This window comes from Tetranychus urticae, chromosome 1 (genome assembly GCF_039701765.1).
Source record: "Tetranychus urticae isolate SD_2017Ah chromosome 1, NJAU_TeUrti_SD_1.0, whole genome shotgun sequence".
In the NCBI taxonomy this organism is placed as follows: domain Eukaryota; kingdom Metazoa; phylum Arthropoda; class Arachnida; order Trombidiformes; family Tetranychidae; genus Tetranychus; species Tetranychus urticae.
The window spans coordinates 27650808-27665341 of record NC_142958.1 but is presented as its reverse complement, the minus strand read 5'-3'; the positions used below and the strand labels follow the sequence as shown (position 1 = coordinate 27665341).

The 14534-nt window shown below is 33.4% G+C and overlaps 4 protein-coding genes and 2 long non-coding RNA genes across 9 annotated transcripts; 3 read left to right on the top strand and 3 right to left on the bottom strand.

Annotated features, from left to right (window-relative positions):
- Positions 1 to 2: 2 nt before the first annotated feature.
- Positions 3 to 3226, top strand: PIG-A (phosphatidylinositol glycan anchor biosynthesis class A). 3 transcript variants are annotated; one of them, XM_015931812.3, is made up of 5 exons: positions 3 to 761; positions 868 to 1323; positions 1398 to 1513; positions 1587 to 2514; positions 2649 to 3226. In XM_015931812.3, exons 1-4 carry the CDS (start codon positions 748 to 750, stop codon positions 2294 to 2296), a joined length of 1296 nt encoding a protein of 431 aa, XP_015787298.2. In that variant the 5' UTR covers positions 3 to 747; the 3' UTR covers positions 2297 to 2514; positions 2649 to 3226. The 3 variants fall into 3 exon arrangements, with proteins under 3 accessions (XP_015787298.2, XP_015787299.2, XP_015787300.2); XM_015931813.3 differs by having other exon boundaries at positions 6 to 761; positions 1587 to 2551; XM_015931814.3 differs by having other exon boundaries at positions 447 to 761; positions 1587 to 2390.
- Mdh1 (malate dehydrogenase 1) lies at positions 3055 to 4838 on the bottom strand. The gene is made up of 2 exons (XM_015931815.2): positions 4766 to 4838; positions 3055 to 4461 (listed from the first exon to the last, which is right to left on the bottom strand). The coding sequence occupies exon 2, from the start codon at positions 4425 to 4427 to the stop codon at positions 3435 to 3437; it is 993 nt and encodes a 330-aa protein (XP_015787301.2). The 5' UTR covers positions 4428 to 4461; positions 4766 to 4838; the 3' UTR covers positions 3055 to 3434.
- Positions 4839 to 5257: 419 nt separating this feature from the next.
- LOC149094874 (uncharacterized) lies at positions 5258 to 6708 on the bottom strand. Its single transcript, XR_016198188.1, has 2 exons — positions 6523 to 6708; positions 5258 to 6392 (listed from the first exon to the last, which is right to left on the bottom strand). It is a non-coding gene; the product is annotated as an uncharacterized LOC149094874 (long non-coding RNA).
- A 117-nt stretch (positions 6709 to 6825) lies between these two features.
- Positions 6826 to 9568, top strand: Sec61alpha (SEC61 translocon subunit alpha). 2 transcript variants are annotated; one of them, XM_015931969.3, is made up of 7 exons: positions 6826 to 7017; positions 7527 to 7660; positions 7757 to 7967; positions 8036 to 8601; positions 8667 to 8915; positions 9076 to 9373; positions 9492 to 9568. In XM_015931969.3, exons 1-6 carry the CDS (start codon positions 7011 to 7013, stop codon positions 9337 to 9339), a joined length of 1431 nt encoding a protein of 476 aa, XP_015787455.1. In that variant the 5' UTR covers positions 6826 to 7010; the 3' UTR covers positions 9340 to 9373; positions 9492 to 9568. The 2 variants fall into 2 exon arrangements, with proteins under 2 accessions (XP_015787455.1, XP_015787454.1); XM_015931968.3 differs by having other exon boundaries at positions 9076 to 9568.
- A 571-nt stretch (positions 9569 to 10139) lies between these two features.
- LOC112539107 (uncharacterized) lies at positions 10140 to 10664 on the bottom strand. Its single transcript, XR_003082709.2, has 2 exons — positions 10526 to 10664; positions 10140 to 10464 (listed from the first exon to the last, which is right to left on the bottom strand). It is a non-coding gene; the product is annotated as an uncharacterized LOC112539107 (long non-coding RNA).
- LOC107364557 (uncharacterized) lies at positions 10529 to 12386 on the top strand. Its single transcript, XM_015931970.3, has 5 exons — positions 10529 to 10869; positions 11264 to 11472; positions 11582 to 11705; positions 11780 to 11842; positions 12143 to 12386. The coding sequence occupies exons 1-5, from the start codon at positions 10575 to 10577 to the stop codon at positions 12250 to 12252; spliced, it is 801 nt and encodes a 266-aa protein (XP_015787456.2). The 5' UTR covers positions 10529 to 10574; the 3' UTR covers positions 12253 to 12386.
- The last annotated feature ends 2148 nt before the right edge of the window (positions 12387 to 14534 follow it).

Sequence of the window (14534 nt, the reverse complement as noted above, 5' to 3'; positions counted from 1 at the left end):
GAGTATAATAAACTAAAAGAATTGATTACAGTTAAATTCAACATTATTATCAGTATTTTGCTCTTTCTGTTGCCCCCCACTTTTACCTTTTCTTCTTGATAAGTGTCAATCAGTTAATTGCATCTTGAGCATGGCTGTGAAAATTATCATTAGCATAATCTTTATTACATCGAGGCTTTGATTAATAATAGCATAAGATTGTCCAGTCTCGTCTAATGTTTACGAGTTGAGTTGATCTTCAATGGCAAACAAAGTCTCTGTGATATTGAAAACATTCAAGATCATGTTCAGACTTTGATATTCCAAGTTTTATTCAAGATTGACTGCAAATATTTGATTAACCAATTACAAAAGTCGTTGTTATTTAAAATTAAAAAAGTTGACAATTCTTTGCTCTCTGTTTCTTTAAAAGTGTTTTCTTTGGGTTTTTGCCACCAGATTTTAGCAGCTGATGATACGCATCGTTTTAACTCTTGGTACAACTATTTTTTTATGAGATATCTTTATATAAGTATTATATTCTGAGAGGATTGGTGAATCTGATTAAGTTTCAATTGTTTTTCTATCTTGATTATGATTATTTACAAAGTTAGCTTGTTAAACTAGTACTTGTGTAAGTTACTGATGGCTCAAGAAGAGAGAGCATTTCCTTTTTGCTTCATCACTGTGTTTTCATCCTATTTTCACCAAACCTTCACCGGTGTTTAAATATTATGAATGTGAATTGTTACAATTGTTCAATTAATCATGTATAGAATATGGTAAATATAATTTGTCAACTGTCATAATAATTCATTAATATATTTCTTTTTGTTATATCGGGATTAATCTCATTTGTTTTTTCCTTCTTTTTTGCCCTTTCCATAGCATGATATCTGATTTTTTCTATCCAAACAGTGGAGGTGTTGAAAGTCACATTTTTCAATTGTCACAATGTTTAATTAATTATGGTCATAAAGTAGTCGTATTAACTCATTCTTATGGCTGTCGTAAAGGTATTCGTATCATGTCAAGAGGATTAAAAGTGTATTACCTTCCCTTTGCTGTCATCTATAATCAGTGTACTTTACCCACATTGTTTGCCTCACTGCCTCTCATACGATCAATCCTGATTCGGGAACAAATTGATATTGTTCATTGTCATTCCGCTTTTTCAGCTATGGCCATTGAATCTTTGATTCATGGTAAATTGTTAGGTTTAAAAACCATTTTCACTGAGCATTCATTGTTTGGTTTTGCTGATGTCTCTGCCATCATAACAAATCAACTTTTGGGTATGTCTCTCATCTTTGCCAATGCTGTCATCTGTGTTTCTCATGTCGGGTAAGTTTAAATTAAAATTGTGGTTTTTTATTCTGGACAGTCTTGTAATATTGTTTGATTTTTTTCCAATTCAGGAAGGAGAACACCGCTTTAAGGGCCGGCGTTGATCCCAATAAAATATATGTGATACCAAATGCTGTAGATACCAATGTCTTCAAGCCGGATCCATCTAGTCGAGATTCTCGTTATGGTTAGTTTTTATTGATTTTAGTTTACTAAATCGAAATATCTTACGTCATATTTATGTCATTTTTTATTTTTAGTTACTATAATTGTTGCAAGTCGCTTAGTTTATCGGAAAGGCATCGATTTATTGATTGAAGCTATCCCAATCATATGTAAACAATATCCTCAAACACGTTTTTTCATTATTGGTGATGGACCTAAAAAAGTGAATCTAGAGCAAATGGTTGAAGAAAATCTACTTCAAAGCAGAGTTCAAATGTTTGGTATGGTCAAACATGAAAATATAAGGGATATATTGATCCAGGGTGATATTTTTCTTAATTCATCCTTAACTGAAGCATTTTGTATGGCTATAATTGAAGCTGTAGCATGTGGATTGCAGGTTGTTTCAACTAATGTTGGTGGTATTCCAGAAGTATTACCAAATGACTTGATATGGTTAACCGAGCCTACTGTTGAGGGTCTTGTTGAAGGTGTCGATAGAGCTCTAGATGATTTGAAGAAAGGTCAAGTGTTACCTCCAGAAGTTTGTTATGAGCGTATCAAAACGTATTATCAATGGAAAGAGATGACTAAAAGAACTTTAAAAGTTTACGAAAGAATTGTCCAAGATGATATTAAACCCGTTGGCTATTATCTGAGTAAACTTTGGAAAAGAGGATCCATTTGCGATTTACTTATGATCTATATACTCATTATTGAATATCTAGTGCTTCTTTTTTGGTCTTTCATCCTGCCCAAAGAGAAAATTGACATTGCCCTAGAATTGCCACGTTTTTTGAAATAAGGATCTCAGGACTACCATCTTTGTTAAAATGATGACCGACTCAGGTAGACTGCATCGAGTTGCTAAGGATTAGGCTAAGGATCAAGCTTTGAAGGTAACTTTCCAGGATTTAAACTGTGGCAATTGGACCGTTTGAAATGTACTTCATTTTGGTCAACACCTTCTTCTCGACTTATACGACAATCTTTCCTCGAGAAAAATTTTTGTCCAATACTCTGGTAATTATTCAGAACTTTACAAACAAGGAACTTCAGTGTAATTACTTTTGTGCTAATTGAGTATTGCTTATTGTTGATCTTGTCTAACTCGTTTAAAATCATATTTCTCTTTTTATTTTGTATTGTTTATTCAGCTACAAATGGATTCCAATTTTATGAGAGTGACAATATTCATCATCATCCTCCACGATTCTTTTGCTATGCCAGTGAATCTTATTAACTCTCAAAGAAATAACACATTTTCAGCAGTCACTTATAAAGACAAAGACTATTCCCAATCTCATGTCAACTGGACTACATTTGGTGTTCCAAGGAGAACTGATCAATCCAACGATAAAGGTACATCGGTTCATGATATAAAAAACAAACCGGAGTCGTATTGGTTCAATAAAACTATCGTCGCTGGAACAAAAATACTTCGAGTTATGGAACAGTTGAAACACAAATACCCAAATACATTAGGACTTCCGATGGGATTCATTCTCAGATACTTCTGATTATGGTGATAAGTTCCATCTAATGGCAAGGAAATATTTCTCATTTTCATGTTTTTATGCTTGTTTTGTTTTATTGCCTAAAAGAATAGAGATTTCTTTCTCCATCTCTTTAAATACATGGTTGTTCCTCTTTCTCCACCGAGTTTACAACTATAATTATTGATGAGATTAATTAATTGATACATTAGGAAAATAAAATAATTTTCATAATATTACGCTCAGTTTTTCAACAATAAGAGTTCATTGAGGATAGGGTAATGGATTTTTGGTGTGGATTTTAGTTTCCTGGTTCGAAGTTACTGGAATCAATTCATTGGATTAAGCTCCTTAATGAAATGGTTTTAATCAACTAAGTGCGTAAAATTTTAGGATCTTGGTAAACTAGGTTGCGTCTTGTTCGAATGGCTCTTTTAATTCGTAAGCCTACAAGTTGCCTCCGTGAGTGGCTGCCATAGCTTCTGAGCGTTCTTCCTCCAACTCCTTGGCAGTTGCATTCAATTTTTCTCGAGAAAACTCATCGATTTCAAAACCATCTACAATTTTCCATTGCTTGGAAGCTGGATCAACAGTGACTGGAAAAGAATAAATAAGACCTTCAGGAACATCATAACTGTTACCATCTGAAATAACTCCCATTGAAACGGCGTTAGAAGTTCCCAACCACCAATCTTTCATATGATCAGCTGCGGCTTTAGCAGCAGACATGGCAGAAGATAATTTACGAGCTGCAATAACAGCAGCACCTCGTTTTTGGATGAGAGATATGAAGTCTTGCTGGTGGCCTGAGAAGGGTAATTTTTGTCCGTTTGAGGTTGCATTTTTAACATCAGGGAATTGAGTTGAGCTATGATTTCCCCAAATGAAGACATTCTGAATACTTTTAACTGGAACATTGTGCTTTAAGCTAAGCTGGCCCATGGCTCGGTTTTGATCTAACCGAGTCATGGCCGTGATATTAGCTGCAGGAATTTTGGGCTTGGCAAAGTGTGCACATATAAGTGCATTAGTGTTAGCTGGGTTACCAACAACCAAAACTTTTACGTTGGGATTAGAATGAGCAGCTAAAGCTTTACCTTGAGAAGCAAATATTTTGACATTGGCGGATAGAAGATCTTTCCTTTCCATTCCTTCCCTTCGTGGCATAGCTCCAACCAGGAAAGCAACATCAACATCCTTGAAAGCAGTAGCCTCATCAGTGGTAGCTACAATACCTTCAACCAAGGGGAAAGCACAATCATAGATTTCCATCACAACACCGTCTAAAACACCAGACATAATTGGAATGTCGAGAAGATGAAGGATTACCGGCTGATCAGCTCCAAGAACATCCCCTTTGGCAACAAAAGGAATCAAAGAGTAGGCTATTTGACCAGCGGCTCCAGTGATGAGAACACGTATTGCTTTCTTGTCAACCATGATTGTCAAGATTTGTCAAAATCAATAAATGAACCTGAGTCCAAAATAAAAAACAAGAAGAAAACGATGTTAGAAGCAAATTTAACTCTAAATAGCCAACAAGAAGATGGTAAAATGGGAAAATGTCAGAGGTTACCAAAACCTTGAAGTTTACTTGCCGATCACCTGATTCATGATGAATGGTAAGGTTAAACAATCACTTTTTTGTTGCTTGAAAAGTTGCCACAAGGACAGAATAAGCTTTTATTTTTCTAAGCGAATCGCTAGCTCAATAGTGTCAATTTACAGGCTATGAATCGGGTCAAAATGTTAACAATGAAAGAGTAAATTAAACTCACCTTGGTGTAAATTAATTAAAAAAATAGATTACCAAGACCCAAATGGAAGTAAAGTGAACTGATGCACAGCTTCATGCAATTTAATACTAAAGCTGTAAAGGCTCCCAATGTGAAAACATGTTCATCATACTCTTTCCTTTGCTCCCTCCTTTTTTTCATCTTCACCACTTTCTAGCCTGTCTATCTTCTCTGTCTCTGAAATAAAAGTCACGCTTTTGAATACTGACTATGATGATGGTGATAATGAGTGACGATGAAACTGATGAGACAATCAAAGTTAATCCAGAACATACCATTATCAACAATCACAAGGATCCATTGAATATCTGAGTATTCAGCATTGAGTTCTTTGGTAACCCAATGACAAATCAATGTTGATAGTCATTTTAATCATAGCTTTTAAACGTGATTTACTCAACTGGCATCCCCAGCGATGTATTCATTATTAATTACCTAACATCTTCAATATTTACCAATAAATTAGAATCAAGATCAAGATAATATTGTTAAAATTTATTCACGAGTAAGTATTTGGTTTAATGGGTGAAACGTTCAATGGAAATCTATCTGATTTCAGATAGATATCAGCAAGAAAATTTAACAATCCAATAAAGTTACTTTGTTTTTTATCGTATCGCACTGAGTTTATCGATATTACACCCTTGGTTGATGCCAAGGAGTGAAAATTTATTCCCCAACAATGAACCAGTTTGTTGAATCATTGCAAGAATGCGGCTGTGTTTCAATAAAATTTCATCGGTTGAGCTGTTCGATTACCACTTCATTGCCAGACAATAAGATTGGTAAAAATATTTCATAAATGTTTCCAACAATCACTGAATTCGCTGCAGGAGTAAAATACAGAATGGTTAATCTTTTTGTTAAACCAGAACCACAATAAAATAAGTTACGTCAAGATTATCCAATAATTTATCACTTGTAACAGTTGTGGCAAATAAAAATATTCAAAGATTTTACGTGGCTTCTCCTTGTGCATCTCTTTTATTAAACCAGAATTACAATCCAAGGTTAACTGCAATCGGTTTGTAATTAACATTTGGCAATAGATAATCATGTTGGTCACAAGATTATCAAGTCAGAAAACTTGGAAACTTGCTCTTCTCTCACTTTTCATCCTTTGTCACTTCACATGGAAGATATATCAACAGTGAGGCCGCCAAAAAATATTATCAGATATGTAATGATGACGCTGATGGAGATGAGGGAAAGCTTTATAAACAATTGATTGAGAGAAAAATTCTGGTATAAATGGATCAGGTGTAGTTATTGACTGCGAAAGGCCAAAAATGTAACTAGAAAGGTCACGTTAAGCTGCAAAATTCACCGTTAGTATCTTTAATAGGATTGTACAGTTTAAATCGACCATTAAATACTATCTCCGATTTGGTATCTCCATTATTTAATCAAAAATCAAATTGTTTCCATCATATTATCAGGTATAAGGAAAAATTATTGGAAATTCCTCGCAACCGGCAAATCAAATGTCATATAGAGAGCGTCAGCCATGCTGGTCATTTCAAAAAACGAAGATGGTTGTTGAATCTATCGATGGAATTGACAGTAGCTGTTGGATCCTTTATAATATAAAGATCAGGTTAGTTTTAACCTGCGAAATAATAATTCAATAAATTGAAAAGAAAAAAATGAAATGAAAAGAAATTGATTAAAATGTGAATTACAAAAATTAAATCACTTGAGATTTTATAAATACGATTGATCTTAACTTGAAACTCTACCTTCACAACCAATTTTAGCTAACTATAAGGCTTTTTATGTAAATTTCTCATGAACAGGGTCAATTGTGAATCAAAGAAATTAATTAGCGTCAATAAATTTACTTTTACATTACACAATTTATCAAGAAATTATAAAATTTTACTTTTACGTTTGAAATTGATGAACTTAACTCATCGCTAACGGATGAAATTACGAGCGCCATCTTTGGAAAATTGAGGAAACTAATAATAGCAAATACGTGTAACAAATGTGAATGCTTGTGATGAAGATTTGCCAACTCTGTGATGACCTCACTTTTCTGCTCCTCTTCATCTTTTACTTATCTGTTTATCCATTTAAATTAACAATTACTAAATTAATCGGAAGTTAATTCATCAGGTTACCTGAAATTATCTCATTGTCATCAACATTTTTTTAGTTAATTTAACTTTTTTCTTTCCTTCTTTTTCATCATAATCATCATTTGTGAGTTTAATAGACATCAAATATGGGAAGTAAGTATTGAACCTTTTCTCTATGCTTTCTGCACTTGCATCTTTATCAATTATTTTTCAGAATCTTAATTTCTAATTTATTGAGATACTATTAATTTGATTAATCTTATTTTGCTATCAAACCGATTCCCTACATTGTGCTAGCTTTTGATATTTTACCATTGACATATGGTTGATCTTTATGTGCATCTTTTTGACTCCAGTTTAAACAGTAAATTCTTAAATAGACTGACTCATTTACCGGTTTACAGGTTTCCTTTTCTTCATGGCGTTTTCAGGCATTTTGAACACGTCTCACGTCCTTCCTTTTCTTATGCTTTACTTCTCAAACATATCTACGCTATAATGATACTAATCGCGATAGCTTATTATTAGGGCAATTGGATCACATGAGGGATAAACTGCCACATGAATAGAGCTCGTTTCTACAGCATAGGCTTTTACTCAAAGATGCCAACTCATTTTGTTTTATTAATACCAAACTAATTATTTTTTCTTCTCTTTTACAGTAAAATTTTTAGAAGTAATCAAACCTTTTTGTGGGATACTTCCAGAGGTTGCTAAACCAGAAAGAAAAATTCAGTTTAGAGAAAAAGTACTATGGACAGCTATAACCTTATTCATATTTTTAGTCTGTTGTCAGGTATGTTAACGGAGTTATATCTTTTCAAAACCATCCAGTGGGAATTTATTATATCTCTATTGCTAATTTTGACAATTTTTCACCATCTCTTTAAAGATTCCACTTTTTGGAATCATGTCATCAGATTCAGCAGATCCTTTTTACTGGATGAGAGTTATTCTAGCTTCAAACAGAGGTACACTTATGGAGTTGGGTATATCTCCAATTGTTACCTCTGGTCTTATAATGCAGCTTTTGGCTGGTGCCAAAATTATCGAAGTTGGTGATACACCGAAAGATCGAGCTTTGTTTAACGGTGCTCAAAAATGTAAGCATACCAAAATTGCTAAACTGTCATTATTCACTTTTAATAACTCTATCTCTTTCCCTTTAAAGTATTCGGTATGGTAATTACTGTGGGTCAAGCCATTGTCTATGTAATGACTGGAATGTATGGAGATCCATCAGACATTGGTGCTGGTGTATGTATGCTGATCATCATTCAACTGTTCGTTGCCGGTCTCATTGTTTTGCTGTTAGATGAATTGCTCCAGAAAGGTTATGGTCTTGGTTCCGGTATTTCTCTTTTCATTGCTACTAACATTTGTGAAACGATCGTTTGGAAAGCGTTCAGTCCTGCCACGGTGAATACAGGCCGAGGTACAGAGTTTGAAGGCGCCATCATTGCCTTATTCCACTTATTGGCTACCCGAAATGACAAAGTCAGAGCACTTAAGGAAGCTTTCTACCGACAAAACTTGCCTAATTTGATGAATCTTTTGGCCACCATCTTGGTATTTGCCATTGTCATCTATTTCCAAGGCTTCCGTGTTGACATGCCAATCAAGTCTGCTCGATACCGAGGACAATACAGTTCATACCCAATCAAACTGTTTTACACTTCCAACATTCCTATCATCTTGCAATCAGCACTTGTTTCCAATTTATACGTTATTTCTCAGGTAATTTAGCTTACACGTAGATTGAGAATGTTTGTGATTGAATTGTAAAAACCTTTTCTCCATAGATGTTAGCTGTTAAATTTAGCGGAAACTTTTTCGTAAACTTGCTCGGTGTCTGGGCTGACGTTGGTGGTGGCGGACCAGCTCGATCATACCCAGTCGGTGGTCTCTGCTATTATCTTTCACCGCCTGAAGATCTTGCACACATCGTAACTGACCCAATTCATGCAGTTCTTTACATTGTTTTCATGTTGGGATCTTGTGCATTCTTCTCAAAGACATGGATTGAAGTTTCAGGGTCCAGTGCAAAGGATGTAAGTAGATGACTTTATTTTTTTTCATTACTTATGTTAAAATTGGTGAAGTTATTAAAGCTACCAATTTGAACATATCTATCATTATCAGTCCTGAGCACGTATCTAATCAGCTAATTTTTTGATGGATTTATTCTAATCTTTTTCTTCTCTTTCCCAGGTTGCCAAGCAGCTTAAAGAACAACAAATGGTTATGAGAGGACATCGAGAGAAATCCATGATTCATGAACTCAATCGTTATATCCCAACCGCTGCTGCCTTCGGTGGTCTCTGTATCGGAGCACTTTCTGTATTAGCTGATTTCCTAGGAGCAATCGGAAGCGGTACCGGTATTCTTCTCGCCGTTACAATTATCTACCAATACTTTGAAATATTTGTTAAAGAGCAAAGTGAAATGGGTAGCATGAGCACACTGCTATCTTAAGAAATTATGAAAGGGGATTAAGTTTATATAAAAAGTAATTAAGAAAAATGATAAAAAAATTTGAGTCACCCAAAGTGAAAGCAGAAAGGGTTGACTGAAAAAACAATCTTTTCTCAACCTTCATCAACTTTGTCTCTTTTTCTCTTTTCTAGGGTACTCAATTATAAGAATTAAGAGATTTATTTCTTCATGGCGATATCAAATAAATGTGAAATCAGCCTTTTTTCAAGATGGTTCATTACAATTATTTAATTCTACAATCTACTCATGATCATTGGCTAGAACGGAAAACGGAAATAAAATGATAATTACGCGTACAGAAAGATAATGTAAGAGGATAAATAAAGATGGAGAGGTGGCAAGAATTTCAGATAGACGAGAAAATCAAGAGAATACCTCTTGAAACTTCAAAGATAAATTACTGATACTCAAGCATTTCAATACAGCTGTTCAAGTAATATTAGCAAATAATTGGTATAAAATCAAACATTTCTTGTACTTACTGTTAATTTACGCATCTATGTAGTGTAAAGATTTTAAATAATTTAAATAATTTAAATAATTTACTGTAAACGTTGATCGCTGACCATTTTCACTTAGAGATGATCAAGTTTAAGTTATTCCACTTCTGGTCTAATTGCGCTGTTGGAATACGATGAACTCATGAAGGTTGGAAGCTTTGAAAACTGGTTAGCTGACAAATTGGCCAACTCTTCTCAGTAAACAATAAAACACTGAGCAAAGTCAACAGCATAAAAGAAATCATGATCAATTTTTAAACAATTAACATGAACATCAGGTTTAAGAATAAAGAGAAAAGGTAAAGCAATTTAATCGCAACTATTAAACGAGGGTACATTTTTTTCCTGTAAATTTGTTCAATAGTTGACAAAAAAGATTGAATAACAAAAAGCTAATGAAGGTTCATTAAAGTGAATTTATGCACTATCAGGTTTATTGTACTCAGGTCTTCTTAATTAGACTCTTTCTATGGAAATGAGACCAAAATGGTCCATTTGCTGGGTTAATTGTTAACCTTCGAGTGGCAGTAGTTTGCTTGGATTGTTTGTATCATCAAAGATGGTAAAAAGAAACGACCAAATGAAAAAAAAAGATCCAAAAGACCTGAAAAGGTGTGATTTAACTGTTATATAAATGGTGAAGATTCGATATTCATGGTATTTACCTTTCATGAGTTGATCAGTGCAGTTGAAATTAATTTGAATGGTTGTGTCATGATGGGAAACCGATTAATAGTGTTTTCTCTGGGGTTTATCACTCTGTGTAGTGTTACAGCAACCCATCAAGTTAATGTTACAAGTAATAGTGAAAAGGTTCAACATGATCAAAACAAAGGTTCAATTGGCCATCCATCCAAATCATTTGTAAGTCGTTTATGGGATCTTTTGCCATCAGCTACAGAACACCATCCAAAAGATAAACACCACGAAGAGCATCATGATGTTAAAGACTCTGATTTTGGACACCATTGGGGTCACTGGAAAGGACACGATGAAAAATGGGACAATGGTAAGTTGAATTGATTTCAATTTAATCCTCAGCAAGCTTTTAGTTGAACCAGTGATTTATAAACAAAATTACGTGTTTATATTATGAGGCGCTTTTTACCACCGACTTTGCTTTCAGTCTTTACTGATTTTCAGGACCATTCATCTCGTTTAATTAAGCCTCTGATTTGTGATAAGCACAGGGATATCAGCTTTTAGATCACTTGTTATTAAGAGCTGATCATCTAGTATCTATTATCTAATAGTATCTATCGATACATAAATATAACAATATTTTAAAAAAGTAAATAAAGGACACAACTTAATGATGCTTCTAATAAGCTAAAAAGCTCTACATCTTGTTTTATTGCTAAAATTTTTGATTATTTCTGTGAATTATTGTTGAAAATTATCAGGAGCCAAGAAACATCATGCCCATGATAAGGACGAGGAAAAGTTTGGCTACTCTAAACATATGAAAGAGCATGATAAACATCACCATAAAGAGTATCACCGAAAAAAGCATGGCAACTTCCACCGAGAAGATGGTAAAAAATATCATCACCATGAAGATAAAGGACACGGCAATGAAAAGAAATGGCATTGGGACAAAGCTGGCGAAAAGGTGAGTTGCTATTCACAAGTTATTCACTAAAATATCAGTGCAATAGATGTTATCAAAAAATCAACGAGTCAACAGTTTTATTAATATTTTGTTTTATTTTATTTTCCAGATAAGGAAATGGGGTGATGAGAAGGAACATGATGACCACCACCGACATCGTCATAAGGATGATCACCACCACCACAAACACCACCATGAAAACCATAAAGATGAACATGGCCATGATGGCGAGCGTAAGTCATCCTTCATTTTACCCACTTGAGGTGTTTTTGACCAAATCTCACTTATTTATTTTTTCAATTTACAGACGAGAAGCACAGTCATGATCATCACCGTCACAAGGATCATTGGAACCACCATCACGACAAAGGTTAGTAAAAGCTCGGTCAAATCAGCAAAACCAAAAAATCAATCTTGACCAGAAACAAAAGTCAACCCAAGAAAGGAGGTCCAGCAGATTTTCAAATTGATTCACTATGAAAATTTGGATAACAATTAATTTTAGATGATTATCAATGACGAGACACAAATATTTTTATGATATCCAACGTTTAACGGATATCGTTTTACGGTTTATTACCCATATCTAGAAAGATTGATTTACCAGATTTTTGTCAATTATCGCTGCTCATTTACTAAAATACATTTTATTTTTACCTTTAATCACTAGATCATCACGGAGGCGATCATGGTAAACATGGCCATCACGCTGAGTACCATCACCATTATAAACACCATAAACCAGCTGATCCACATGACCATTGGCATCACAAGAAATAATAGCTACCAAATATTATAGTCATATCTTAATAAGTTAAATTTGTAATCGCTAATCTTCTCATTTAAACTATTGATTTAATTTATTTCTCCACTCTATCCATATCTGTTAATAATAAAATACTGATTTTCTGTTACATTCTGTTTCCATCACTGCAAATTATTCGAAGATATTCACATTAGAAATATGTATTTATCGATAGACTTCACATCGTAAACCTTGAACGATTGATAAACACATCAGGCTAACCTGTTAATTAAGCATTCCTAGGTTGATCCAAACTGTTGCCACTAGTGAATCAACATTTCCTATTTGGTCAAATACAATCATAAGATACAACTTCAATAGCAATTTAAATTGGCAGGCATGAATACTTCAACAGTTGAGTCAGGAAATCAATAGGTGATTAACTTTGTTTATCAATTAGCAATGAGCTTTCAACATTTAAATATCCTGAAAATTTTCCACCTAAAAACTGAAATAATGGCTAACAAATGATGAGACTAATTGTGGTTTAACATAATCAAGCAACAAAATGTTAACTCTATGAAACCAACTGCCAAATTAGCTAATCACACTGTAATAATGAATACCATTTAACAATAATCATTTATCAACTTATACTTCCGTGATTTGTGGTCAAATTAAATACAAATTAACCTTTAAATATCAGCTTCACATGAATTTATAAATTACTGGTATTGACAGTGAGAAAAGTACAATCCAGATGAATCCAGATGAGGTTGTGGGTTTTATGAATGTTAAAAAGAGCCATTGATTAAATGATAAAAATGATGTTCAACTATTAAACATGTCAAGGCTAATTTGTAATGAAATGATTAGGTAAACCTTTAATCGTGACAAGTAATTCAACATTTTGATGTTTAACTGATTGTTATCCATTAATGTTTCATTGTTTAACATGAAACAAAAAATCAACTCCAAATTAACTGATTGTTGCCAATCAACAAATTACTGTTTTAAAAACGTGTAAACTTGATCAAGAAAAAGAGTAAAATGAAACCGATTGATATTGATAATGGGTTCATCTTGAACTGATCAACTCATTTCCTATTCAAAGTCATGTAATAAAACGACGATAAGACAACAGATCAATAAATAGAATCAAAATTAAATTAAATAATCGATAAACACTTGAACCCAATAATTTTGTTGAACACTAATGAATCAAGCCGTTGATTCAATAGCAAGAATACCCTGAAACTGTGTCTTTCAAAGGCTTAACCATTGATTATCGTTAAGCAAATATTGTAACCATTTGAATGTAAAAAGGTTAAACTCTGAAAATTGTTATAATAAAAGAGATTCAATTTTCAGTACAAACCTTTGCATCATCATTACTGATTTGTTACATGAAACTGAAAATTTTGGGTTAAAACGTGCAATTATATTCTGTTACCTAAAACACCTTATAATCATGACAATAATCAATTAACATAATCAACACAAATAAAAGCGAAATCCCAAATCCTTTAATTTTCCACTTTTACTTTCATCTTAACCTAAACTAATCTACTCAGCACATAGCAACTAATCAACTAGTAATTAATGGATATTTTCACAGTTATTAACACAGTCTAATACTTGATCAAACTGCAAGGAAACCTAAAGTAAACCCAAAATCTGGTTAATCTTTTAGGCTAAGCTTTCTATCTAAACCAGGCTAAAAAGCTAATTTTAGGTTAAAAAAACTGTTTCATTGTCACCAAATTAACGATTCAACCTGATTTAATTAATATGCAATGAATACTCTAATAACCGTCAAGTTATTATCAAATGAATCCAATTGCTTAGGTTAATGATGTTGATATGAAACAAATTGTGCTTAGACAAATTAAATTGAAAACATTAAAACTCGTCAACAGTTAATCGCAAGATTAACTCATCATCTGTTTGGTTACAATGAGCAAATATTTAGTCTGTACAAAAAAGTGTATTCAGTTAATGAAAGGAATCAAGTGTTTTCAGTTAATCTGAAACGACTGTTGGTGCCAATTTGATTGGAGTCAACAATTGACTGTTAATCATCAACATCATTACCAGTAATCAGCTTTTCATTAATAATAAAAAAGGTAAAAGTGAATACCTTTTCTTAGGAGTTTCAATAAATTAACCCAAAACAAACAAACGTAACCAGAAAAAAAACGGTTAAAAACAGAAGATTAAAAAAACCCAATTTTACATTTTCAGTGAAATGTGAAAGCATTGTGATTGTTCATCGATTGTATTTTTTCTGGCTGTTTTATTCATTGTTTGTTAATTA